This window comes from Protopterus annectens, chromosome 5.part0 (assembly GCF_019279795.1).
Source record: "Protopterus annectens isolate FY-2018-M chromosome 5.part0, PAN1.0, whole genome shotgun sequence".
NCBI classification, from domain to species: Eukaryota; Metazoa; Chordata; order Ceratodontiformes; family Protopteridae; genus Protopterus; species Protopterus annectens.
Genome location: NC_056735.1, coordinates 359,850,588 through 359,877,119, shown reverse-complemented (window position 1 = coordinate 359,877,119; position 26,532 = coordinate 359,850,588). Strand labels below are relative to the sequence as shown.

The window sequence follows — 26,532 nt, the reverse complement described above, 5'->3', positions numbered from 1 at the left end:
TCTTATCTTGAGCAATATTCTTGAGAGGAGGAGCAGAGGGGGAAATGCATACACTGAGAGGTTTACCCACTGGACGGATAGGGCATCCACTTTCCAGGCCCTTCTGTGGTGTCCTGGTGCAGAATTTGCTGAGCTGGTAATTGCAGGGGAGGCAAAGAAATCAAACTCTGGGGTCCCCCATTTCTGAATCAGAAGGCTGAAGGTGCTGGGCTCTGTCACTCGTGTGGGTCTAGGAGATTTCTGCTGAAGTCTGCAAGTGAGTTTTGTTTGCCTGGCAGGAACTGAGCTTGCAGATGGACCGGCATGTCCAAGGCAGTGATCCACAGGGCCATGGCTAGCCTGCAGAGTAGGTTCCCCCCTGCTTGTTGATGTACCACATAACTGTGGTGTCTGTTTTTAATAGCAGTGGCCCTGGTGATAGTACGGATCTGCTGTTAGAATGTGCTGAACAGCTAGCATCTCTTTTTGGTTGATGTGCAGATGAATTTGGCTTGGGCTCCATTGGCCCCAAATGCACTTGTCATTCAGGTGTGCCCCCCCTCCCCCCAAGGCATAGTCTGATGCATCTGTGGTTAAGGTCTGGGCAGCGTGGGGTTAAGTAAAGGGAAGTCCCTTGTTGTGGTTGCATGCTGCTGCCCACCAAAGACTTAAGTACCATTGAATATACAAGTATTATATATTTAAGTACCATTGGATACAGCGGCCCGAGAAAAGGCAAAAGTAGCATTTATCATTGAAATCGCCACACCCAGTGACTACAGTGTCCTGCGTAGAGAGAGAGCCATAAAACATCAGATTTTCAGGCAGAAATGAGAGCAATATGGAAGATACCCAGACAGTCCCAATAGTGGGAGCAATGGGTGTTATAGAAGAATCTACAATCATATTTACATGCATTACCAATACATGCAACTCCATATGAACTACAGGAGTCGTCATTACTGGGCAACATTGCAGGGGCTGTGAAGAGCATTTTTGGCTGACAAAGACTGAAACAATACTAATTTCATGAACTTTAATCATACTTTGACATAGGAATGGAGTCCAGTCATGGTATTAGAAACCCAAAAAATTTGGAGAAATTAAAAAAAAAAAAAAAAAAAAAGAGCGAGAACTTGAGTAAAAGGCCATCAACTGTCTCGAGTTAAAACTCTTCAAAGGTCACAACACAAAATAAGACTAAGACCACCAGAACCTCCCACCATAAACAATCAGCCTATCAAAACTCTAAATGGCATATCATTTAACCTCAGGCACCATAGTAACTGCAATGCATACATGCTTCCTTTCAAATAGAGTTTAGTATGAGTAACAGCAGTCAGAACTCATCTCATTAAAAAAAATAAAATCCTAGTTACCACCAAGATAATTCTGTTCACTAAAAGAATTACATATTTACTGAATTTTACAATCATTAAGATGTTCCAATATTAACTTATAGTTGTCTTGCCAGTAAAAAAAAAAAGTTCACACCACTTAATTTGCATACATTACCATGGTCGAATGGCAAGCAAATCATGAAGAGTAGAAAAGGCATTAGTCAAGGACAAACTGAAAATAGTCTGACACAGGTTGTCATTTTAGTCCCTGCATAATACATATAAGATTGGCTTTTTTAAAGCACTTGGTTCTGTCAAACTAGTACCAAAGCCGCCTATGTCCAGAGCAAGAATAATCCTCTCAGTGGTTCTGAGGGTTATGATCGCTGTATCATTTAAAACATTTACAAATGACTGTTCATTTACAGGCTTACATCTTCAAAGAAACTTTTGAAGTCCCCCCCCCCCCCCAAAAAAAGTCAAGCCAAACTAAATTTTAAATACCTGTTAATCATATCATCAAGCTTTGCCAGATCAGTATGTGGAAATGCAGGCTCCTCATCTTCCAACTGAGGTGGGCCATCACCCTGACCCTGTTCTCCAGGAGGGCTTAAGGGGGAATTTTCATTAGAAGAGTCCGGAGAGGATGTCTGCAGTTAAGAAAAAAGGTTACCCAATATATCTTGTGTTCAATACACAAAAATGTCATGGATGCCCTAAATGCCCCAACAAAAAACATTCCATTCATTTTCTAAAATCCTTGACATCTTAAAAAAAAAAATCACTTTCTAATGTTATCACAGACATTCTCGAACTGAAACAATCCATTTAATATGTCCTAGTTCTGACCTAGGGTCTCCTCTTTATGAGCTATTCCTGATACACACAGCACTGCAGATACTCAAAGCACTTTAAACTGATTTTTCTCGACTCAAAAATCTTCCTGGATTACACTTCTACCCAAACTCACCATTTTTATCAGTTAAAAGCTCATAACATGATAGTTGGATAAATTACAGTTGTGTACACTTACCATAAATGTAGATGTTAGAGTGTATTCACTGTTGCAGTCATCATATCTGGGTTACCTGCTTGCAGGTAGCCCTCAGTCAGGCCTGATTATCAAAGTCTTGGGTCCTGCGTCGGTTGCTCTCATCTTCCATGATGTCAGGTAGTCAGGGGTATAAAGCATACAGCAGACACCATTACATCAGCTTTTCTTGCGCAGATCTCTGATGTCCCCATAATGGGAAGCAATTATATACAAGGTTACACCTCTAAAAAAAAAACAAATACACCAAAAAGCTTTAAGCATAGTAAACAAGAATAGAGATATAGTCAATAGAAGTCAGGGAGCTGGAGGGAGGGTAACCAGGACTGCGACAATGAACACATTCCAACATCTACATTCATGGTAAGTGTGCACAACTGTACTAAGTTCTTCATGTTTCACTGTTGCAGTCATCACATTTGGGTAGATTCCCAAAGCTAAGAATGGGAGGGGGTAATTGGATAGCATTAGGAGCAGCTATAAGGCACTGCAAGACTGCAGTGGCAAAGCCAGCTCTGGATTTAGAAAAAATTGGCAAGTGGTAATGCTTGGTGAAGGTATGTACAGAACTCCAGGATGTCCCTGGTAGGGACACCTCTGAGAAAAGCTGTAGAGGTAGATGCAGCCCTGGTTGAATGTGGTCTTATCCTCTGTGGGGTAGGTATTCCATGGTGCTTACAGCAGAAATGAATGCAATGGCCTACCCACTTAGAAATGGTTTGCTTTTAAATGGCCTTCCCCCTCTGCCCCTACAGCAAATGCAACCAGCATCTGTTTAGATTTATTGAGAGGCTTAGTCCTGTCCAAATAAAATCTAAGTTGTCTGTGCACATCCAAGGAGTGCAGTATTCATTCCCCTTTGTTCTGTGGATTAGAAAAGAAGGCTGGCAAATAAATTAACTAAGGGCCACACTGGATATCACCTTGGGAATAAAGGAGGGATTGGTTTTGAGGGACACCCTGTCCTCCGCATGAAAGAAGATGAAAGGCTCCACTGTCACGAGGGCCTGTAATTCAGATACCTTTCTTGCTGAAGTGATGGCTAGAAGGAAGGCTCGTTTCCAAGAAAGGAATTTCAACTCTGCATTTGTAGCTGGCTCAAAGGGAGGTAGAGTGAGCTTTCCCAATACAAAGTTAAGGTCCCAGGCTAGAGTAGGTGCTCTCCTGGGTGGTCTTAAGTTTTTGGTCCCTCTGAGGAATTGCTTCGGCAGTGGATGAGAGAAGAGGGGTGGCTCTGTATTGTAATCGGCTGAAATGGCTGAGGCATGAATTTTAATGGAAGAAAAGTAAAGGCCCTTGTGAAGCATCTCAGTTAAGTATTGAAGAATATGAGGTAAATTGGACACTGCTGTGCCCATCCCCTGAGTTTGGCTCCAGGAACAAAATATTTTCCATTTTCAGCATAGGATTTTAGAGTACTAGGCCTCCTTGCCTCCAGAATGACATCCATCACTTGCTTACTGACGGATGGTAACAGAGAGATCAGGTAATTAGCCAAGCTGCAAGGTTCAGGTTATGAAGTTGTGGGTGCAGAATCTGGCACTCCTGGGACGGCAGTGGTCTGAGGCGGGTGCCAGTGACACTGCGCAAGAGGGGGTTACCAGTGTTGGCGTGGCCAGTCTGTTGCAATCAGTACTGTCCTTTATTTGTCCTGTTTAATCTTAGGTTTTTCCAGGACAGGACATCCACATTCCAAGCTTGCTTGTGGGGAGTCCTTGTGCAGAGTTCTGAGGGAAAGCAAACCAGTCCATCTCTGGGCTCCCCCATTTGTTTCTCAACATGTTTAATATCTTTGGTTCCAGTTTCCACTCGTGTGGGTCCATGAGATTTCTGCTTAACTCTGCCAGTGTATTTAGCTTTCCTGGCAGGAATTGAGCCTGTAGTTGCACTTGGTAGCTCAAGGCTGTGTTCCACAGAGCCATGGCTAGTTTGCAGAGTGTATGAGTGGGTTCCCCCCGGCTTGCTTATGTACCACATAACAGTGGTGCTGTCTGTCTTTACCAATAATTGTCCTGGAAGAATGCGGTCCTTGAAGGCTGTCAGAGCATTATGTACAGCTAACATTTTTTTGATTGAAATGCAGGTGCATTTGACTTGGGCTCCATTTGCCCTGAATGCACTTGCCCTGCCAGGTGAGCCCGCCATGCATAGTCTGATGCATCTGTTAGGTTGGATGGCATGGGGGTAGAGTGAATGGCAATCCCCTGTTTTGTTGGCAGGCCTCTGCCCACCAAAGGAACTATCTTTAGACAAGGTACGATAGGAATCATGGATTCTAGATCCTGAGAATGTGGATACCATTGTAGTTCCGATATGCAGTCTTGCATATGAATTAGTAGAATGCAACAGCCCATGAACCCCGGGGCTTGCAATATTTTCCTTGCAAATAGCTGGGTCTTTGCGGCCAGTAGATTGAAGTAAGCTGTCAAATTAACTGGTTTCTCTGGCATGAGGTAGGCCATCTGGGAAGTTGTATTCAAGCTTGCTCCCAGGAATACAATTTGTTGGCAGGGTACAAGAAGGGATTTCTTTTCATTTATGGGGTACCCCAGAAAAGTTAGCAATTTCTTTACAAATGCCAGATTTAATTGTCTAATTCAGGCAGAAAGTCAGGACATACTATCGTCCAGGTATGGGTATACTTGAATATTTCTTTGCCTGCAAAAATGCAGACTAGAGCTAGGCACTTTGTGAATACCCTGGGCGCAGTAGATAAGCCAAAAGGGAAGAGCAGAGAACTGGTAGTGCATGTAGCCTGCTCTGAAGCGTAGGTATCTTCTGCAAGATTACCTCATTGGGATGTGCAGGTAGGCTTCCTCTAAATCCAGTTGTTGCCAACCTGGCATTTTTGCCTAGCATGGGAAGCAGCTGATGAAGATCTTGAATTTTGGGAATACCAAAAATGTGTTTAGGATAAACAGGCGCCAGGAACAGTCTTTTCTGGTTATCAGGAAAAGTCTTGAGTAGAATCGTTGCCCCCATTCTTTTTCTGGGACAGGCTGAATAGCCCTGATGCTTGAGAGAGAACTTGCTTTTGAGCCTCTGCCCACTGATTTGGGGGAAGGTCTGGCCAACCGTTTGGGGTTGTTAAGAGTGGAAGTGGAATCTGTACCCTTGGGAGACTATATTTAAAACCAATTTGTCCTGGGTAATGACTTCCAAATTTTTTGCATGCACGGCAATCTTTCTCCCTAAAGGAACAGTCAGTTGAGCAGGGCTTGGAAGGTTTAAAGTTAAGTCATTGAGACAGTTACCATAGGGGGAGTCTTACTACTCCCTGCTTTGGACGTAGGAGCCCCAATTGCTTAGGCCTGCGAGTACCTTGGGACTGAAGCCTGGGTTTTCTGCTGGTTCTGGGTTTGGACTGAAGGCCTGGAACAGGCAAAGGACCAATTCTTAGAGGGACAATGCCTACTAAATGTGGGAGGCTGTACTTGCAGGAAATCTAACAGTTTGCATAGATTTAGCTTTTTCCTCCATCCTTTTATGTACTTCTGCTTTGCTGCCAAACAGGCGGTCGTGGTTTAAGGAAGCATCCAGTAATTTAGCTTTAACATGATTTGGCAACGATTGCCCCTTAAGCCAAGCATGCCTTCTAAGTACAGACCCAGTGACAGCAGCCCTGCAAGATGCCTCTAATGAATCAAAACCACATGCAAAGTACGTTTTCCAACTTGTTCACCAGAATGCATTAAATCCTATAATTAATTTTCAGCAGTCAGGAATCCTCATTTTCTGTTTAAGCAATCCAATAATATGCTGCTTATACTTTAACATATGAAACTGTCAGTTTAAGGCCCTAATGGCCAAAGCAGTGTACACCTTCTTACCCCATCTATCCAGCGCCCAGGAATCTCGATCAGATGGGGTAGGGGTTTTGGCAGTTGTAGCCTTAATGCCCTTGGGTCCCTGTGAAATGGTCTCAGGATCAGCAGTTGGATTTTTAATGAACTTGAGTCAGGTACCCTGTAATACCCATCAGGTTTTCTGGGAGCAGGAGGTAGTGTCAGGGGCCACGCTAGATTCTGAGAAGGCATCTACATTGTCCAGTACAGGAGGGTAAGCTAAAGGCCTGTGTTGAAGCAGGAGTAAGTATTCCGTAAGCTTCTTTTTGGAGTCAGAGTAATCCTGGCTTTCCCAGCGGAAATGCTCCCTAAGAGTATGCAAGATTTCACCAAAAGAGAAATCCTCTGGAGGGGAAGCAGAGGGAATGGAGTCCTCTGCATCAGAATTCTCATAGGTAGATAAGGGCAAATCCTCGTCAAAGATAACAGAAATTTCAGAATCCTGATCAGAAGAATCAGAAGGAAAAATCAGTCCTAGGTCTCTTAGAGGGAGAAGGTTGGCTTCCCCTGATTAGAGTAATAAGGTCTTTAGCCATTCTTATTTGTTTTTAGGCACAGGGGCTTGACCATGCGGTCTGGGGGTGGGTTTTCGGGGTATGGATAGAGTTTTAGGCCTTGAAGAAGATGGCTGTTTAATATGCAAGTCAGTAGGCCTGAATACACCCTCAGAAGCCGGTGCCTGCACAGCGGCTGCGTGCCCATCCAAGGTAGAGACATCCACAGGTTCCACAGTCGAAGAAGCATCTCATGGCAAACCAGACTCAGAATGAGTCTCAGTAGAGGCCTGCGAATTTGAAGTAGTGGGTATCAGGGGCTGCGAAAGCGCCAGAGTACTGGCGAACTGGCAACTAGCTTAGAAGCAGAGTCAGCAGCTTTGGACCTATGCGGTCTCTTTTCTTTAGCTTTGTGGTTTTTTGGAATGTTGGTAGTCGGATGGTTTACCAAAGCCATTTCTGGAAAATTGAACTGCGTACCAAAATATTTAGATGCAAAAATGAACAGACGAATAGTAAGAGGTTTGAATAAGGCAAAAAACTGACAGCGAGTTAAGTCGTGGTCTGGGCTTAAGCAAGGAATGCAGTATGAATGAAAATCTGAGGCATTTGCTTTCCACAAGAAATACAATTGTCAATTTTTACTGACATCGGTTTAGAGCAAGAAAAAGGATCCCTAAAGGGGTACTTAAGTTTAGTTTTAGACTTCAGATCTGCAACTCAAATTTCAGGAGTCAGCCGACCGGCACTTGCCAACTGCTTCGGGCACCGCACAGCAAGAAAGACTGATGTAATGGAGTCGGCTGCATGCTTTATACCCCTGACTACCTAACGTCATGGAGGATGAGACAGCAACAGACGCAGTATCCAAGACTTTAATAATCAGGCCGACTGAGGGCTACCTGCAAGCAGATAACCCAAATGTGATGACTGCAACAGTGAAACACAAAACATCTTACTAGCAAAATGAGGGTCTACTCCCTTTCCTCATCCACCTTCATCACATCTCGACAGTATCTGCTGAACTGCTTCTGCTGCATACATCCATGGATCAAGTTCTGTGGAAGCAATCCTTGCCCCATCTTTTCTATAACAAAACATTCTGAGTATGTTCACACTCACTCCTTTGACTTAATTTGTTTGGCTTTTTACATTATTTTTCTGATACTCACAAAAAAGCAGTAACCAGCTATGTACGTTTCAAAAATGTTTGCCAAGTTTACAAACTTGTGCAGGGGAGACTCGGGTACCCACCACTTTATACATCATTCTTCACATATATCCAATCACCACCAGTGCTGTAAGCAAGTTCACAAGATCATACTTAAGTGCTGACTAGCAACATTCATCTGTGAACATAATGCATACACGCTGCAGTGTTTAACAGCACAACCTTTCCAGGTACTGGTACTGCTTATAGCCCTGCTGCATTAGGCATGGTTTATATTCTAGCAGTCTCACTTTCACTGAAAAGTCAGCATTTTGTTCCGACTACGGCCACAAGACGTATCTGGGAAAACTTAGGGGAGAGCTCCAAGCTGGTGTGCAAGGGAGAGTACAATCTTCCTCTCTCTACTGCACAAGATATAACTAGAAGGCTGCAAGCTGCAGAGGTCTTTTCTTGCCAAATAGGTGGCAGAAATTAAAGTGCAGCATTCAAGTCAATTACTCCTTCACCTGGCTTTCAGTCAGGCAATTTAGTTGCTGTAGTATGTGAAGTTCTATAGTGCTGATGTCATACTACCATCTCTGAACTATTGCAGTTAAGTTCAGCTAAATGGATACACCTTTAAGAAAGAGTTGTGTACTTGGCATAACTTGACATCTGTGTTATCCTAGGTCATTACTCCTCACAGAAGGGTCTCTGACAAGACATCGGATTTGAGCCGGCAACTTGGCACAGAGTTCCAAGGCTTAAGCTCCTCCCTCTCCCATAATCCCCTGCTGCCCTCTAACCCTCAGGAGTTTGCTAACAAAGCTAGAAAAGCTAATCAAAAATAGGAGAGAAAAGTCCTAACCACAACACTAACTTCCTCAGAAAATCCAACAAGGAGGAAGCCCTGTTCCTGGAAACCAAATCCAGCTTGTAATGAGATATAAAGGTGTGAGAATTACACCAAGTAGCAGCGGCACAAACGTCTGAGTTTCACCATGAATGCTGAGGAAGTAGCCACGGACCTAGTACAATGAGCCATGATTTTTCCCAGAATCTCAAGATGCCTACTGTCAAACTGTAGAACTGCAGCTAAAGACCCATTTAGAAATAGTCACCTTAGAAACCGGGAGGCCATGTCTGTTCAGGGAAAGCCAGAGAGCTGATTTGCAAAACTCTTTGGTCCTATGTAGATAAAATCGCAAATGCCTGTGTAAAGCCAAAGTATCTAGAATGTACTCGCCTCTGTTAGAATAATTAGGAAACAACATTGGCAATTTAATATATTGGGTCAGACTGGATTTGGAGACAATCTTAAGCAAAAGAGGAATTTGTCCCAAGACTCTGTCCTTGTGAAAGATCGTATATGGAAGAGCAATGAAAAGAGCTTGCACTTTAGATACCCTTCTAGCCAAAGTTACAGCAACCTGGAAGGTAGTCTTCCATGACAAGAATTTTAAATTGCACAAACTGGCAGGTTCAAAAAGACTCAGACTGCAGCACTAAGGTTACAGTCTCAAGGAGGAGAGAGATCCTTAATGGGCAGTCTTAGAAGGAAAAGACCTTACATGAACACTTTGCAAAGTATGGAAGAGAATGTAGGCTCACTGTTTTCATGAAAATTAGAAATTGCCAACTGGAGCTTAACAGCAGAGAAACCTGGTCCTGCCTGGCAAAGTGAGAACAAAAAAAAAGGATATCTGAAACGGAGGCAGAATAAGGATCCAGATTCCTGCGCTTAGCCCAGTCAGAAAACCTTTACAATTTACTACTACAAACCTTTCTGGTAGAGGGTTTCTGGGAGGCTAGGATAATATGTTAGACAGGGGACGCCAGCCTGGACTGTTTCAAGATCACCGAAATTGGAGAAACCATGCTGTTAGATGAAGGGTAACAAAGATTTGGAAGAGGAAGCCCCGAAGGAAGGGAGATCAGATCCTGGAGAGGATCCAGTACCCAAGGAGGATACATCAGAGGAAACCAGATAGAGGAACCCTGGCTGACAAGCCCAGAAAGGGGCAACGAGGATCAGGGATGTCCTCAGGTGTTGCGCGATCTGCAATACCTTTGGAATAAGGGGGACAGGAGAATAAGTGTAAAGGAGACCAGGAGACCAATCGTGGACTAGAGCATCCCTTGGTGAATCCCCAGGTTGGGGGGGGGGGGGTCAGGGAGAAGTACTTGCTACATTTGTGATTAGTTGAGGAGGCAAAGAGGTCGCAGCATGGCCGACCCCACCAGTCAAATATCTGGTTCACCACTGTGGGACTGAGGGACCACTCGTGAGGACTCGAGATGGAACTGCTGAGTTTGTTGGCCAAGCCATTTGAGTCCACGGGTATATGCGTTGCAAGAAGAAAGTGTCTGGAAGTTATTGCCCATTCCCACACTCTCATGGCCTCTGCACAATGGGTAAGATGGTGTTCCCCTCAGTTTGTTGACATCAGATCACTGTCATGTTGTCATCCTGAACTGCAATCGCTCCCACGGGGAGGCAGTCCTGAAAGGCTTACGTTAGCTGGACTGTCATCCCTAGGCCATTTATGTGCAATTTGGTCTCTACAGGGGACCACGTGCCTTGGACAGTTCTCTCCTGGAAATGCCCACCAACCCCAACAGGGAAGTGTCCATGTTCACTCTGGCCTTGGGCCTAGGGAGGGAAAAGGGGATGACTAGGATAAACTCCTGAGAATGAAACTACCAAAGAAGGTGCCATCTGCACACAGGCATCAATATTATGGACATAGGTTGAGAGACTACTGCACCTCCAGGGTCCACTGTAAAGCCCACATACCTTGCTAGAGGAACAAGCTGAACGGCCACGGCAATGGATCCTAGGGTCTGAATAAACAAGGGAACCAGAGGATGCGAAAGATGTAAGATTTGCATGACCTGCTCCTGGAACAACTAAACTCTGCGCAGAGACTATGCTGCAATCTCTGAAACAGTCAAGCTAGACTCCTAGGAATTCCAACTTTTTTGTGGGGACCAGATTCGACTGAAAAACTGACAGTAATCCCCAACTGACTGAATAGGAGGACATAATGGATGGCTTGTGAAAGTCGATACCTCGAACTACCTGAAATACCTGCAGCTGCAGGTAAGCTGCTATCACTGCCATACATTTGAACACCGGGGGGGGGGGGTTGCAGTGACGCAAAGAGTAGGGCTCTGAACTGATGACTGGGCCCCTAACTGAAAGCAAAGATGTCTCCTGGAGCGCCTGCATCTTGATGCGATAGAAAGCATCCTGAAGATCCACAGAGCACATCCAGTCATCCTTGCGTAAGAGGTAGAATGTACTGAACAGTGACCAACCGGAACTAGGAGTTTTTGACCAACAGATTCAACTCGCTGAGATCCAAATTAAGATGCAAGTCCCCAGTCTTTATTGGCACTAAAAAGAACAGAGTGCAAGTTCAGGATCCTCTGCTCTGCTAGGACCTCTTGGATTGCTCATTCTTGAAGTTGAATTTGTTTGAAGGTAATCTGACAGGGTGGAATGTTGCGGAGGTATCTTTGTATAGGAGGGGATTCCAAAAAGGGAATAAAATAACCCCCGGAAACTGTTTAACACCCACTGATCACAGGTAATGTTTGTCTAGGCTAGTGGGTGAAGGGAAATAAGACCCCCAACTGCCTCCAGGGAAAAGCATTCGAGCAACACCTCAGGAGCAGTGAAAGGGCTGTTCAGAGAAAGGTTTCATGGAGCCCTGATTCTGCGGTCCCCCCTGCCTCTAGGGCATCTGCCATTGAAACCAGTCCTCCCTGCCTCAAGGGCAGCATCCGCCATTGAATCCTCTCCCCCCTGCCTCTGGGAAGAGGAATCATCAGGAGCGTCCTGGAAGGAAGATAGACTTCCGGAACCACATCTTCCTAGTTCCTCGTTGGGTCTTGGAAAAAGACCTCTGAAGAGTAGAAAGTTTGATAGACTGTGGACAAAGTCTTCCCTTCCTGCTCACTAGAGGTCAAAATGTCCTCCACGGAGGGTCCAAACAGGATGGACCCACCAGAGAGTTTGCAAAAGATGCTTTCAAAGGTTCCACAAACCCATATAGCCATAAAGCGTGCAGCCTTATAGCTATGCCGGAACCTGCTGCTCTCAAAAGGTAGCTTCAGCAGCATTGGAAATTAACTTCGATGAATTAATGAGTGATGTCAGAAAAGAAAGCTTGAGACATCTTGAGGTCCTCCAACAAAAACTCTAAGTGGCAAGTTCTCTGGCCAAGTCCCTTTGGAGGTGGGTAACGTGTGCCAAGTAATTCACTACCCTCAGTCCGAAGGTAGCTGAGGCATACAAAGTCCCCATATTGGTCTATCACCCAGGACTCCCTGTTCGGGGGATGGACCATGGAGCTCTGCCAGTTCCTTCTTGGTGGCAGCAGCAACCACGACGGCATCAACCAGAACTACTTTGCCTCAAAGGGGGGAGGGGGGGTCCAAGGAATTTATCGGCTCACTTGGGAACTGGCTCCACAGTGTCTGGCTCCTTCCAGGCCGTGTTGGCAATGGGACTGACTAACTCGGTGGCAGGGGGGACACCCAGGAAGTAGATGGGCTCGTCCCAAACACCTTCAGAAAAGTACAGTTGTGTACACTTACCATAAATGTAGATGTTAGAGTGTATTCACTGTTGCAGTCATTACATTTGGGTAATCCTGCTGGCAGGTTGCCCTCAGCCGGCCTGAATTCCAAAGTCTCGGGTCCTCAGTCAGCTGTTGTCGGCCCCTCCCTGATGTCAGGTCATCAAGGGCATAAAATCAGCAGGCGCCTTTTTCTTGCCCCAGATGTCAGGTGCCCTCCAAAAGGGTAGCCAAAATGTATACATGTATAGTAATTAGGGACCTGGGGACCCAAGTTGATAGCAATCTCATTTGACAACCACGTGGCCAAAGTGGTTAGAAAAACATTTTATATAGCCCACCTAATCATGAAGGGATTCACATCTAGATCAGGGGAGGTCATCGTGCCTCTTTACTCATCCCTCATCAGGCCCATAATAGAGTACAATGCCCCTTTTGGGATGTACCTTACCAGACACCTGCAGCAACTTTAAAGACCCCCAAAAGTACCTCGCCAAGAGGATCAAAGGGCTCAAACAGATGCCATATGCTGCCCAGTTAAAGAAACTCCAGCTCTACTCAGTGGCATACCGCCTGCTCAGAGGCGATCTGTGCCCGACGTATAAAGCCATGTCCAACTCGGAATTAATGGACATGCTGCACCTCAGAAAATCTAAATCCCATCGAGCTCTAGAGACTTGAACCTCAGCACTGAAATAAATAGGACATGCTGGAGGGACAGATTCATAACCCAGAGGCTCCCTTCACTCTGGAATAAAATCCCAGTCCAGGTTAGGCAGAGTCCCTCTGACTCTCTTCAAGAGGAATCTTGATGAGTGGATGGGAGATCGTAGGTTTACCCCGGGTATCACTTCTGTGTCACTGTTAGACAGAGGCACAGTATATTAACCTCGAAAAAGGGCATAGCAAAATTAATTTAAAATGGGTGGCGAAAGCCAAACACACTGGCTAGACTTATAAATGCCCTAGGGCAGATATCCTAGTATGAACCTATGAACCTATACTTACATGCACCAACATAAAAATTTACCTTCATCTACAAGCAAATACACCACATAGGTTGTATAAATCGGAGAAGGAAAGATAGGTTCCATCAGAAGAGAAGTGGGATGGTGGGTGGGTAAACCTGGACTGCAACAGTGAATACACTCTAACATCTACATTTATGATAAGTGCACACAAATGTACTATGTTCTTTGTGTTTCACTGTTGCAGTCATTACATTTGGGTAGAGTCCCAAAGCTAAGGTTGGGAGGCAGGAGCTAAACAGCATTAGGAGTGGCTACGAGGCCCTGCAGAACTGCAGTGGTAAAGCCTGCCATGGATTTAGAGTAGGACGGCAGATGATAGTGCTTTGTAAAGGTGTGCACTGAACTCCAAGTAGCAGCCTCTAAAATGTCCTTGGTAGGTACTCCCCTGAGAAAGGCTGCTGGAGTGGCTGCAGCACTACCAGGTTATACTTCATACCATGCTTTTCGGCCACAAAACTCAGACCGAACCACAAAAGGAGGGGGAATATCCATATACATCAACGATACCCACATCACCAGGTTAGTGGCACTGCACGAAGCATCAGAGACCATCCATATGCAACTAACAGTGGGCAAAACTGCCTTTCAGTTTGTAGCCTGCTACCGACCACCCTCCTAAACACAGGAACCCCACTCGGCTTTCCTGAGAACACTGGAAAATATGAAAGTCTCCCCAAACACCATTATATTGGGTGACTTCAACTACCCAAACATCGATTGGGAAAACTACTCAAGCCCAAACACCCTCGCCCAACAGTTCCTAGAATTTACAAACTCAAATGCTATGGAACAACTGGTCACCACTCCCACAAGAGGGGAAACATATTGGACCTGGTCATCACCAACATGGGTTCTCTATGCTCCACACCAAAGGTATACCCCTCATTGGTAATATCAGACCATAAATTAATCTCACTGGACATCCATATTCCATCCCCACCCCCAGCCAAGGAAACCACAGTAAACTTCTCAAAAGCAAACTTCACAAGTCTCAAAACCAAGGTGGAATCTTTCAAAGGCCCCAGGCCAGTGGAAACTACGGCCCAAAACAGAATCCTTTACAAAAGCATTCTATGGACACCTACAGGAATGCATGGAGCATGCTATCCCAAATAAAACCAAGACTCACTCATCCAAAGGCAAACCACCTGTCTGGTGGACCCCGGCCATAAATAAGCTAACAGGAGGAAGCTACTACATGAGAGCAAAATCCCAAAAAGGGAAGGAGTCTCTGATCAGTACTAGCAAGAAACTACGATCCCTCATAAAATCATTTAAGGCAAGCTTCAAAATAAAAATTGCACACCACACTAAGGATAATCACAAGGCCTTCTTTAGTTGTCAGGAACCTGGGAGGCAACTCCCAGATATGCTCCGAGTTAGTGCAAAATGACAAAAAATACACTGAACCCACAGACATTGCCAACATCCTGGCAGAAAGGTTCAGTGCAAACTTCTCCCCCCCTTCCCCTCCAAAAGAGCAAATGTCTATCCCACCAGAATGTAGCCTCCCTGTGATCAGATGCACAGGTGAGGGCTGCCCTCTCCAAAGCAAAAAAACACAGCATCAATGGGACCAGATGGTGTCCCAGGCTGCGTCTTACATGAGCTCCAAGAAGAACTAAACCCTCACTTAAAGACACTGTTCAATCTCAGCCGTACTACAGGATATGTACCCAAGGAATGACGTACAGCAACAGTGGTCCTGCTCCACAAAGGTGGTGCCAAAACAGACCCCAGAAACTATCGCCCTATAAGCCTGACTAGCCTGGTCTGCAAGGCTATGGAGCGTATCATCATGGAAATGCAAGGCTATGGAGCGTATCATCATGGAAATCATAAACAAGGACATTGGGAACCTCCAAGACACTGGATCCTACCCAATTTGGCTTTAAGGGCAGATCTTGCCTCTTGAACCTGGTCGACTTGTTTGAAACTGTTGCCAAAGCTATAGATGAAGGGAAGGTAGTCCACACAGCCTACCTGGACCTCGCAAAAGCCTTCGACACAATACCCCACTCAGGCATAAATAAGCTCATCAGCTTAAATATCAACCCCTATGTCACCAGATGGGTTGCAAACTGGCTCAGGAACAGAACCCACATGGTCAGAATTGCAGGTGCCATGTGAGACTCTAAACCAGTTACAAGTGGCATCCCACAAGGCTCAGTCCTGGGACCTCTCTTGTTCAGTATATATTTCTCCGAGGTACAGGCTAACATGGGTGGATTATGGCCGACAGTTTGCAGACGGCAAACTGGGTGCCATAATAAACTCTCCGGCTGACATGAGCATCCTCCAAAAGGGTCTCAGACAGATAACTGGTGCCAGAGCCATGGCCTACAGCTAAATGCCAAAATGTGCATTGTCATCCCCTTTGGGAAAATCAAAGTGCACACAAATTACCACATAGGTGGTAATCCATTAAGTACGGAAGTAATTAGGGACTTGGGGACCCAAGTAGATAGTAATCTCTCCTTTGACAATCATGTTGCCAAAGTAGTTAGAAAGACCTTCTATATAGCCCACCTCATCACGAAAGGGTTCACATCTAGATCAAGAGAGGTCATTGTGCCCCTCTATGCATCACTTATCAGGCCCATAAGTGAATACAATGCCCCATTTGGGATGTACCTTACCAGACACCTGCAGCAATTGGAAAGACCCCAAAAGTACCTCACCAAGAGATCAAGGGACTCAGATGCCCTATGCACTTCAGCTAAGGAAACTCCAGCTCTACTCAGTTGCATACCGCCTACTCAGAGGCGATCTGTGTCAAGTATAAAGCCATGTCCAACCCAGAATTAATGGACATGCTCCACCTCAGGAAATCCAAATCTCTTAAAGCTACACGCTCCAGGGATTTGAACCTCAGCACAGAAATAAATAGGACATGCTGGAGAGACAGATTCATATCCCAGAGGCTCCCCTCACTCTGGAACAAAATCCCAATCCATGTTAGGCAGAGCCCCTCACTGACCCTATACAAGAGGGATCTTGACGAGTGGATGGGAGACCATAAGTTTACCCCTGGGCTCTCTTCTGTGACCTTGCTAGACAAAGGTACAGTAAACTAACCTTAATATGGATACCTTCTGTGACCTACTATACAGAGGCACAGTCAACTAATCTAAAAGGGTGGCGAAAGCCAAACACACTCTGGCTAGGCTTATAAGTGCCCTAGGGCAGATAGCCTAGTATCAACCTATGGTTGAGTGTGGCCTAATGCCCTGAGGTACTGGCTTGCCATGGTGTACATAGCAGAAACTAATGCAGTGGCCTATCCACTTTGAAATAGTCTGCTTTGAGACCGCCTTTCCTTGTGATCCTGCAGCATATGTCACTAGTAATTGCTCTGCCTTTCTGAAAACTTTGGTTCTGTCCAAGTAGAATCAAAGCTGTCTGCGTACACCCAAAGAAAACAGAATTATCCCCCCCACCCCATTCTGTGGATTTGGATAGAAGGTTGGCAAGTGAATGGTTTGAGAGCCACACTGGACACCACCTTAGGCATAAAAGTTGGGTTTGTCCTCAGAAACCCTGTCTGGATAAAAAATGATAAAAGGTTCCACAGCCATGAGTGCCTGTAGCTCTGAAACTCGTCTCACAGAAGTTATTGCTAGGAGCAGAGCAGTTTTCCAAGATAAAAACTTTATACCAGCAGTAGCAGCTGGCTCGAAAGGAGGCAGGGCGAGTTTTTTCCAAGACATAGTTGAGGTCCCATGCAGGCATTAGTGATCTCCTTGGAGGTCTTAAATTTTTGGCTCCTCTGAGGTACTGCTTTAAGGGATGAGAAAAGATTGGTGGCTCTACATTGTAATGAGCCGAAATGGTAGAGGCATGAATTTTAAAAGATTAAAAAGATAGTCCAGCATCTCAGTGAAGTATTGCAAAATCTGAGGAATATTTGGCACAGCTGTATCAGTTCTTTGTGCCTGGTTCCAAGCACAGAATCTCTTCCATTTTCCAGCATTAAGATTTTCTAGTACTAGGCCTTCTGGCTTCCAAAATGACATCCATCACAGCTTTACTGAGAGGTGTTTTGTATGACTACATTATTCGCCATGCTGTCAGGTTTAAAGTTCTGAGCTGGCTGTGCAGGATCTGACCGTTTTGCTAGGACAGTAGATGAGGTATTTGAGGTAAGGTCCAAGTTGGGCATTGAGACACGCTCCTTAGTATTGGATACCAGTACTGGCGGGGCCAATATGGGGCAATCAGTATCATCTTTGGCTCGTCTGTCTGACCTTTAGGAGTACCTTGGGGAGGAGAGGCAAAGTGGGAAATGCATATACTGATGGGGCGTCCACTTTCAATGCTTGTCTGTGAAATCTTTGTGCAGAATCTTTTTAGTTGGTAGTTGTGTGGGGAGGCAAATAGATCCATGTCCGGGCATCCCCATTTCTTTATCATGCTAAAGACTTATGGATCCAGGTGCCATTCGTGGGAATCCATGAGGTTTCTGCTTAGTTCATCTGCCAGAGTATTTCTACTTCCTGGCAGGAATTGTGCCTGCAGATGTACTTAGTAAGTCAATGCTGTATCCCACAGTCATGGCTAGCCTGCAAAGGGCGTAAGAATGTGTTCCCCCCTGCTTGTTTATACCACATGACCATGGTTTCTGTCTATCAATAGTTGTCCTGGATGAAGTAGATCCTTGAAGGCTGTCAGGGCATTTTGAACTGCTAGCATCTCTTTTTGATTGATATGTAGATGCATTTGGTTTGGAGGTCCATGTGCCTTGAATGCATCTTCATGCTGTGTGGGCCCCCCCCAGGCATAATCTGATGCATCAGTTGTTAAGTGTCTGCCTGGCTGGGAGTAATGTGAATGGCTGTCCCTTGTTTTGGTGACCAGCCTTTGCCCGCCATCGAAGCTCCTGTTGCAGGCAGGGAATGAGTAATCATAGTTTCCAGGCTGTGGCAATGTTGAGTCCAAACACTTTAGGTACCATTGAAGTTTCCTCATATGCAGTCTTGCACATGGAATTAGTAGGATGCAGGATGCCATGAAGCCCAAAGCCTACAGAATTTTTCTTTCAGATAACTGGGCCTTTGTTGCCAACATTTTGAAATAGGTAGTCGGTTGCCTTTGTCTGGCGTGAAATAAGCCATCTGGGCAGTTGTATTCAAGCTTGCACCCAGGAATATCTCTTGAGAGGGTACTAGTTTTGATTTCTTTTTGTTGACTGTGTACCCTAGGCATGTTAGAAGTCTTTTCACTAACGCCAAATGCTGTAGAAGAATGTCCTTGTTCTCTGCTTGAATTAGACCGTTGTCCAAGTGAGGATATATTTGTATTCCTCTGTCTGCAGAATGCAATTACTGGTGCCAGGCACTTTGTAAAGACCCTGGACGCAGTAGATAAGCCAAAGGGCAGTGCAGAGAATTGGTAATGCAGTGAGCCAGCCTTGAATCTGAGGTATCTTCTGCATATTTCTCTGATTGGGACATGCAGGTATGCCTCATTTAGGTCTAAAGTCACAAGCCAAGCGTTCTTGCCCAGCATGGGCAGAAGCTGCTGCAAAGTCAACATGTTGAATTTTGGTATATCCAGGAATGTGTTCAAAATAGATAGGTCCGGTATTGGCCTCCAGGCCTTGTCCTTTTTGGGTACCAAGAACAGTCTTGAGTAAAATCCTTGTCTCTGCTCTTGCTCTGGTACTTGAATGGCCCCCATGTCCATGAGGGATGAGACTTGTTTTTGTGCCTCTGCCCACTGATTTTTTGGCAGATCTGGCCAGCCTTTGGCAGGGTATGGAAATGGAGCTTGTAGCTTTGTGACAATATTCAGGACCCACTTGTCCTGGGTTATAATGTGCCAATTGAGAAAAAAAGTGCTAATTTTCCCCCCAAGGGTGCTGCCAAGAGATAAGTGCTTGGTGCAGGCAGGGGGAAGTCAGTGGGACTGTTTCCTGTATGCTTGTGATGTCTTCTCCAACTTTGGAGGTAGAAGCCCCCCCATTGCTTTGGCCGGTATGACCCTTGCGCCTGGGATCTGCCCCTTGGAGGTCTGACACAGGAAAGGACCAATTCTTTGTTGGCCAGTGTCTACTAAACCTAGGTGGCTGTACTTGTAAAAAAATCTGACTATTTGCATAGATTCAGCTTTGTCCTCCATTTTCTTTAACACCTCTTCTGCCTTAACACCAAACAAAGTAACATGCTGTAAAGGTGCATCTAATCATTTAGCTTTAACATGATCAGGCAGATTTTGTTCCTTTAACCAAGCATGCCTCCTAATTACAGAACCTGTGACTGCAGCCCTGCAGGAGTCCCCTAAAGAATCAAAACCACATTGCAATGTATGATTTCCAACTTGTTCAGCTGCATGCAATAAATCCTGCATTTCCTTGTTTTCTGCACAGAGTTTAACATTTTCTGTTTAAGCAATGTCATAACTTGTTGCTGATACTTGAGCATATGAAACTGACAGTTTAAGGCCTTTATAGCCAAGGTAGCAGATGTGTAAACTTTTTTTCCTCCATCTATCCAGTGCCCTAGAATCTCTGTCAGAGGGGGTAGGTTTTTCGCAGCGGAAGCCTGAACTCCTTTGGGACCCTCAGAAATAGTTTGAGTCTGCAGCAGGGTTTTTAAAAAGGAATTTATGAGAGTCAGGAACCCTGTAATATCAGTCAGGCTTAACATGAGCTGGAGGTAAGGAGTCAGGGGTAAGACTAGACTCCAAAAATACATCTACACTGTCTAACACAGGTGGGATGGCTAGTGGCTTGTGTTGTGGTTGTAAAAGGAAATCCCTGAGCCTCTTTTTAGAATCTGAAAAATCTTGGCTCTCCCAGTGGAAATGCTCCCTCGTGGTATGTAAGGTTTCCCCAAAAGACTAGTCCTCACGAAGAGAAGCTAAAGGTATAGATTTCTTCAGCATCAGAATCCTCATGGGGGGGGGGAGAATATTCCTGATCAGAACAAATTGAAACCCAATCTGAAGATTCATAGTTAGTTTCTTGCCTAGGCCTCTTTTCAGGAGGGGGATGGGAACCCTAGATCAAGGTAATCAAGTCTTCGGCCATTTTGAGCATCTGTTTTTTGGGCATAGAGGCCTGACTACGTTGCTCTAGAGTTTGTTTCTTGGCTTTGGAAGGTGCTTTAGTCTTTTCCTTTGAAGCTGTAGTTGGTTTGATGTAAACATGTTTAGGTCTGAATACACCCTCAGAAGCCAGTGGCTGCTCAGCGTCTCTGGGATATCAGAGGCTCCAATATCTTGAGTTTCCAGCAGCATGGCAGACTCCATGTGGAAGTCTGTAGCAGCCTGTGACTCTAAAGTAGTGGGCGTCAGAGGCTGCGAAAGCACCTCACTGATGACCGGTGAACAGGCGACTGGCTTAGGAGAAGCACAGTCAGTGTTAGGCCTCGGTTGCCTCTTTCCTTTTCTTTGCATTTTTTGTGAACTCCGGTAGTCGGATGGCTATCAGACATGTCTGGATAATTAAACCGGCGTCCAAAATAGTTTAAAGCAAAATCATACCAACGCTTAATAGTGCGTTGGTTAAATCTAGCACAAAACCAGAAACGTTGTGATCAGGACCTAGGCAAGGAATACAGTAAGAATGAAAATCCTTGAGGTATTTGTTTCCCACAAGAAATACAATTAACTTTTTCCGACATCGGTCTGGAGCAAGAAAAAGAGTTTCCCCAACGGGGTACTTAGCTTTACTGAAGGCTTCAAATCCGAAACTCAAACATGAAAATCTCATGAGTCGGCTGACCGGCACTTGCGAACTGCTTCTGCTTCGGGCACAGTGCGGCAAGAAAGACTAAAGAAAATGGCGTTGGCTGCTTCTTTTATACCCCTGACGACCTGACGTCAGGGAGGGGGTGACAGCAGCCGACGCAGGACCCAAGACTTTGAAATTCAGGCCGGCTGAGGGCAACCTGCCAGCAGGTTTACTCATATGTAATGACTGCAACAGTGAAACACGAACATCATGGACTCCTCTAAGATGGGGGTTAAGGAGACCCATCTGTCCTGCTTCAAGATCAAGGATATTACCAAAGTTGACATTGGGGGGGATCTGGAGGAACCAGGCGCCATCAAGGTCAGTGTCCTCTTTGAGGGAGTCTGAGGGAGAGTCCAAATGCCTCCTCTTGCACTTTCTCTTAAGAGGTGCCTCCTCCAGGGAGGACTCAGATGTGGGAACCCTGTGCAGGGAAGAAACCTTCTGAAGGCTAGAAAGAGGGTTGACCCTGGACAGGATCGAGAGGCCTTGCCACCCAAAGCAGAGAGGGGCAGGAATGGACGCGGGAGATGTAGCTCCAGTTCTGGAGAAGGTCCTCTCTACCACCCGGAAGGCCAACGTGGCTGGAAACATTTTCATCCCCAACCCCAGAAGACAAAGTCCTTCAGAGAGGAGGGGCAAGCCCCGATACAGCTCCATGGCCCCTGGATTATACCAGTCCAGAGCTATCAAGGGCCGAACCCCCCCCCCCAGGGGAAGAGGTTGGTCCAACAAACACGGACCCAACCTTGTCCCCATGGAGCTAGCACCGACCACTCCGGCACAGGGCTCACTCTGATCCAAGGGCAGTGGGACTGGGCACACCAGGGACCCTGATGGGGTCGAGAAAATGGGAATACTAAACACCACCAGGATCTAACAGCAAGTAACCAGGTCCCGAGATTCCAAAGCCCCTTGGGTTGGAAGAAAAGAATGGAGAGTTGGAACTGGAGAGGCTCCCCTAGCCAGATGGGCTGGAGACAACAGAAGCCCCAGCTCTAACTGGGCTTTGGGAAAGCTACTCATAATCCTGCCTTTTCCTGAAGGCAACCAACTCCTAGATGATATGAAGAAAGTAGAGGAGTGAGTAGACTTGGCTGGAGACTCCAAGGATAGTAGTCTGTGATCTGGAGTTAGGCTTTGGGGCCTAGGAGCCAACTGTTACAATTGGTTAGAAGACCTAGGTAAGGCTAGGTCTTCATTAACCATGGGTGGATCCAAGGAGACCTTGGAACCGGCAGAAAATCCAAACACCCCAGATCCAAAGATCTCTGATCTGAGATGGCCTGGGCTTGAGTCCGATCCAGTGATCTAGAGTCAGACAGCCTCACCTATTTACAAGCCACTGGAGGCATGGAAGGGGTCTTACTCTTGGGGTCAGAAGTGGAAACCTTAGAGGGAAACAAAAGGACCCCCCCCCCGCACCATACCTTTTAGCAGCAGCTTGTTTCAATGCTCCGCAAAACCCTGGGGTTGAATGCGGCACAAACGTCACATTCAACCTCCAGGCAAGGAGCTCCTAAACAATACAGGCACTCCTCATGTGAGTCAGAATTAGGCATCTTCCAACTACACGAAGAGCACTTTTTAAAACCAGAGGGCTTTTCAGACAATTTAACTAAAGCCCCAACACTAAAAGGGGCACTAGCAACAAAAAGGGCTCCAAAAACATGGACTAATAGGGAAACTACACCACACTCAAAACTAGAAAATCTAAGGGGGGCAAAACCTATCAAGGTAACCTAAGTTAAATTAATAAAATCAAGTTAAAGTACTTAACTGAAGCAAGAGCCAGATGGATCAGGTCTATAGCAAATGTGGGACAAAAGAGATCTGAAGGTTGGAAGGCAACAGGGGATTATGGGAAAGAAAGGAGCTTGAGCCCTCAATCTGCCTGTGCTAAGCTGCCAGCTCTGATCCGATGTCAGACCCAAGACCCTTTTGTATGGAATAATGACATGGATAATACCATCAAATGTGGAGGTTACACATACTTTTTTTTTAATTGCAAAAAAAGTAATTTGTTTACTGAACACTTAGCAAAACAGTAGTACCTTTATGGTTCATACCATTTTGCAGGGTGCTTACAATATAATCACACATTTTAAGCCACTTGCCAAAAAACAGCCCACTGACAGTTACTTGAGTTGGGGGGGGGGGGGGGTAATCTCACTTGCACTTACGATAAAGTCCAACTTATATCTTCTTCATAGGCTTTCATTTTTTCTTTAATGCAGTGAGTGGGGAATGTGCAGATACCAGTCGGCGGGTATCCTGTGATGGCTTACAAAAGGTAGCCTACACAAATGACTCCCCAACAGCACAGCACCTGTCACAGAAAATCAACATACCAGTTTAGCATAATACTCTTTATATAAAAATCGTTACTATCTGTACTGTGCTAACGATACAATACAATTTTCCCCATTTTGTTTTGCAGCACAAGAGCAGGCAGAGATGAGACAGCACCTTAGGGGAGTTGGTCCCTGACCTCACACACTACTCCTCTCATGTAGTAAGTTCTTACTTAATCTGAAATAATAAAATATTACATTATTTCACCTCCACTTAGTCTTCCTCTGCAGGTCTTTAACAGTCTTGGCACTTCAGAAGCAGCATTCCACTCCAGTAAGGGAACTATCCCCACCACCAGTAAAACACCTCCCAGGTCCGCATCATCGCACAAGTGGCTGCTCCGCCTGTGAAAACAGCCAGGAGATCTAATCACAGTCTCAGCTGCAGGCTGTGGTGAAGGTTGCTACTAAGGGGGCTTTGGAGAGCCAGTAGGGTCAGCATCAACATCTCCTGCATTAGCTGCAAGACTCACTTCCCCAGCAGGCTCCTAATTTTGAGCCTCCTAAGAAAACCCTTCTTCAGGGTCTACTTGTCTTGACACCTCTTGGCAAGTCAGAAACTGAACCTCCAGGCTGGTGTAGTGGTTTGATTAGGGCTCTGACCCAACCCATCCCCCTTCATCTGTGCAACCATCCTATTGTTTCAAACCTACCCCTGCTGCATTTCCCCACATCCTCTCCCATCACAAAACAATAGGTAGTGTTCACAAAGATGAGGGAAGATGCAGGAGGGTTATCACCCACCTAACCATCTGTCATTTATCTTGCATGAAGTAGATTAAATGTTTGGACATGCACACCTCACACGTTCCCCTTTATTTATCCTTCCCCCTCTTCAATTATATATTCAACAAAAAGGGGGTCTATTCCCTGCAGTGAAGCCTTATATTGGCTTATGGTAGCACTTGTCAGCAAACTTCAGAAACGTACAAAGTTGCTTCGACTTATGACATACATGCAGTATACACAAGTACTACGTGCATATTTTTCAGCTCATCTTAAATGCATACATCTCTACATAGTTTGCTAGGGTGTTTCTTCAAAGGCTACATGGCTGTGAAAACCAAGTATTGATGGTTCTCATATAAAGCATTAGCATACTGGGAAGACATCGCTTTTCACACATTTATCTTTAACTAGTACATTGTATAACTGAATGTATGGAGAAGTCTACACCTAAAGCAAACAAAAAACAGCTACTTCATGTGGTACTATAAATGACTGGATTCTGGAGTCCTACATATCTGGGAGACTTCCATTTTCCACTTGGGACAGAGGTGGGTCTGTCTAGCACAAAGGTATCCCAAAACCGGAAACAAATTTGTAAACGCTCCTCAGGGATACATACCTTGAACAGAGTTTAGTTTTAAACAGTTAAGGCCTTTCTGCAAAGGTACATGGATCCTAATACTTCAAATACTGTAAGGCTGCAAAAGCAGTCTTGCAAGCAATTCTTAAAGCCCCTTGGCGATAAACTGAACTGCCCTTAAACTTAACAGTTATGTACAGAATCCTTCCATTACAGATCAACGGCAATTAAATGAACTCCCCCACTACAACGCAGAAAAGGCACATCTGGGTCAAAAGTCAACACAGATCATGTACATCTGAAGATGCTATGAACAAGTTCCATTGCAGCATAACCTTCTGATTTTTTTTTTTACAATTACACAAATCATACCTTAGGGCATTTTAGTGTTACATCTCCAAATGCTATGTGCAGAATAACCAATATCTTTAACAAGATTCAAGTGTGAAAGGATGACTGGGATTTAAACAGATGCTCCAATACAGCTTGCTCAATAGACAGTACCCCTTCTGTAATACTCTGGACTAGAAGTTTAATCGTCCCTATTGAATGTGAAAAACCTGCAATGATGGAAGTATTTGAGAAATAATGCAACACCATGATAAGGAACAAAGGGTAATGCAGCATTTATTTCTTTGACTGTAGCCATTCTGGCAGAAGCACCCAAAAGCCATTCACTCAAGTAAAGAAACTTGAGCTGCCTACTTAGGCACACACTAACACCAACATAAACAGGATATGTGGAACAGCATTTAGGAAAGGTTAATAGTTCAATACTGAAGGTGAAAGCTTTGACTGGTGGAGATAACACAGAAGAACCTACCTAATCTGTTCAGTTCCTTGGCAGTGACTAGATCAAGAATTGTGCCCATAGCTTGGAACTCTGACCTTCAAAGAACATGAACTCTAACGGAGACATTTGGCACAACCAGCATTTTGCTGTGGAACAGTACAAAATCCATGCGTCTTAGCCCCTGGCTACACATCCAGGGGCTGAGAGCAAACTGAGTCAGAAATTCAGACAAGAGCTGATCACAAGCATGCTTAACCACAATTTTACTGAAGTTGTGTTACCTCCAGCTGTTCATCAATATCTGGTTCTATGAAGGGCATTTACTGCTTGAATCTAAGACTGAACCCAGTGTAATCCTTCCTAGGTGATCAAAGGACCTATCTTTTGAAGCTGTACCAAATGCAATGTGTGTACAAGCTTTAAGTAAAACTGTGCAAGTTAATCTGCCTTAGCAGTAGCATATAGCCTATATGGGATGTACCCTGCAAAGGATATATGGGATCCAGTCTACTTAAAGCTTTGAGCCCTTTCCTCATACACCCTCCAATCAAGCATTCTAGTATAAAAAGGATATACAGGGTCCAAAATTCAGTGCCACCTTGCTTTAAAAGAGAGAAGCTGAAGTCTAACGCTCCAGAAAAATATAGTGTGAAAAAGTAAAATGCCATGTCAGAAAAAGGAACAGGCAGAGACCCAACCCCAGCCAGAAGACAAAATAAAAAGTATGAGAGGAAGGAGCAGGTTAGTACTGCAACAATTATCTGTTCAACCATCTCCTGAAAGGAGTTAACTTACACAAATATACCAAGTTCATCATTAGATCACTGAAGCCACAGACACTTGCAAATGATTCACTTGTAAACCG

At 45.1% G+C, this 26,532-nt stretch overlaps 1 protein-coding gene across 1 annotated transcript in view; it reads right to left on the bottom strand.

Annotated features, from left to right (window-relative positions):
* Positions 1-25,987, bottom strand: part of USP9X (ubiquitin specific peptidase 9 X-linked) — a 5,037,693-nt gene extending 5,011,706 nt beyond the window's left edge. Inside the window, exons 1-2 of the mRNA XM_044071835.1 lie at positions 25,949-25,987; positions 1,824-1,969 (exon numbers count right to left, since the gene is read on the bottom strand). Coding sequence (XP_043927770.1) covers positions 1,824-1,969; positions 25,949-25,987 — 185 coding nt within the window. The remainder of the gene's footprint in view (positions 1-1,823; positions 1,970-25,948) is intronic.
* Positions 25,988-26,532: the final 545 nt, after the last annotated feature.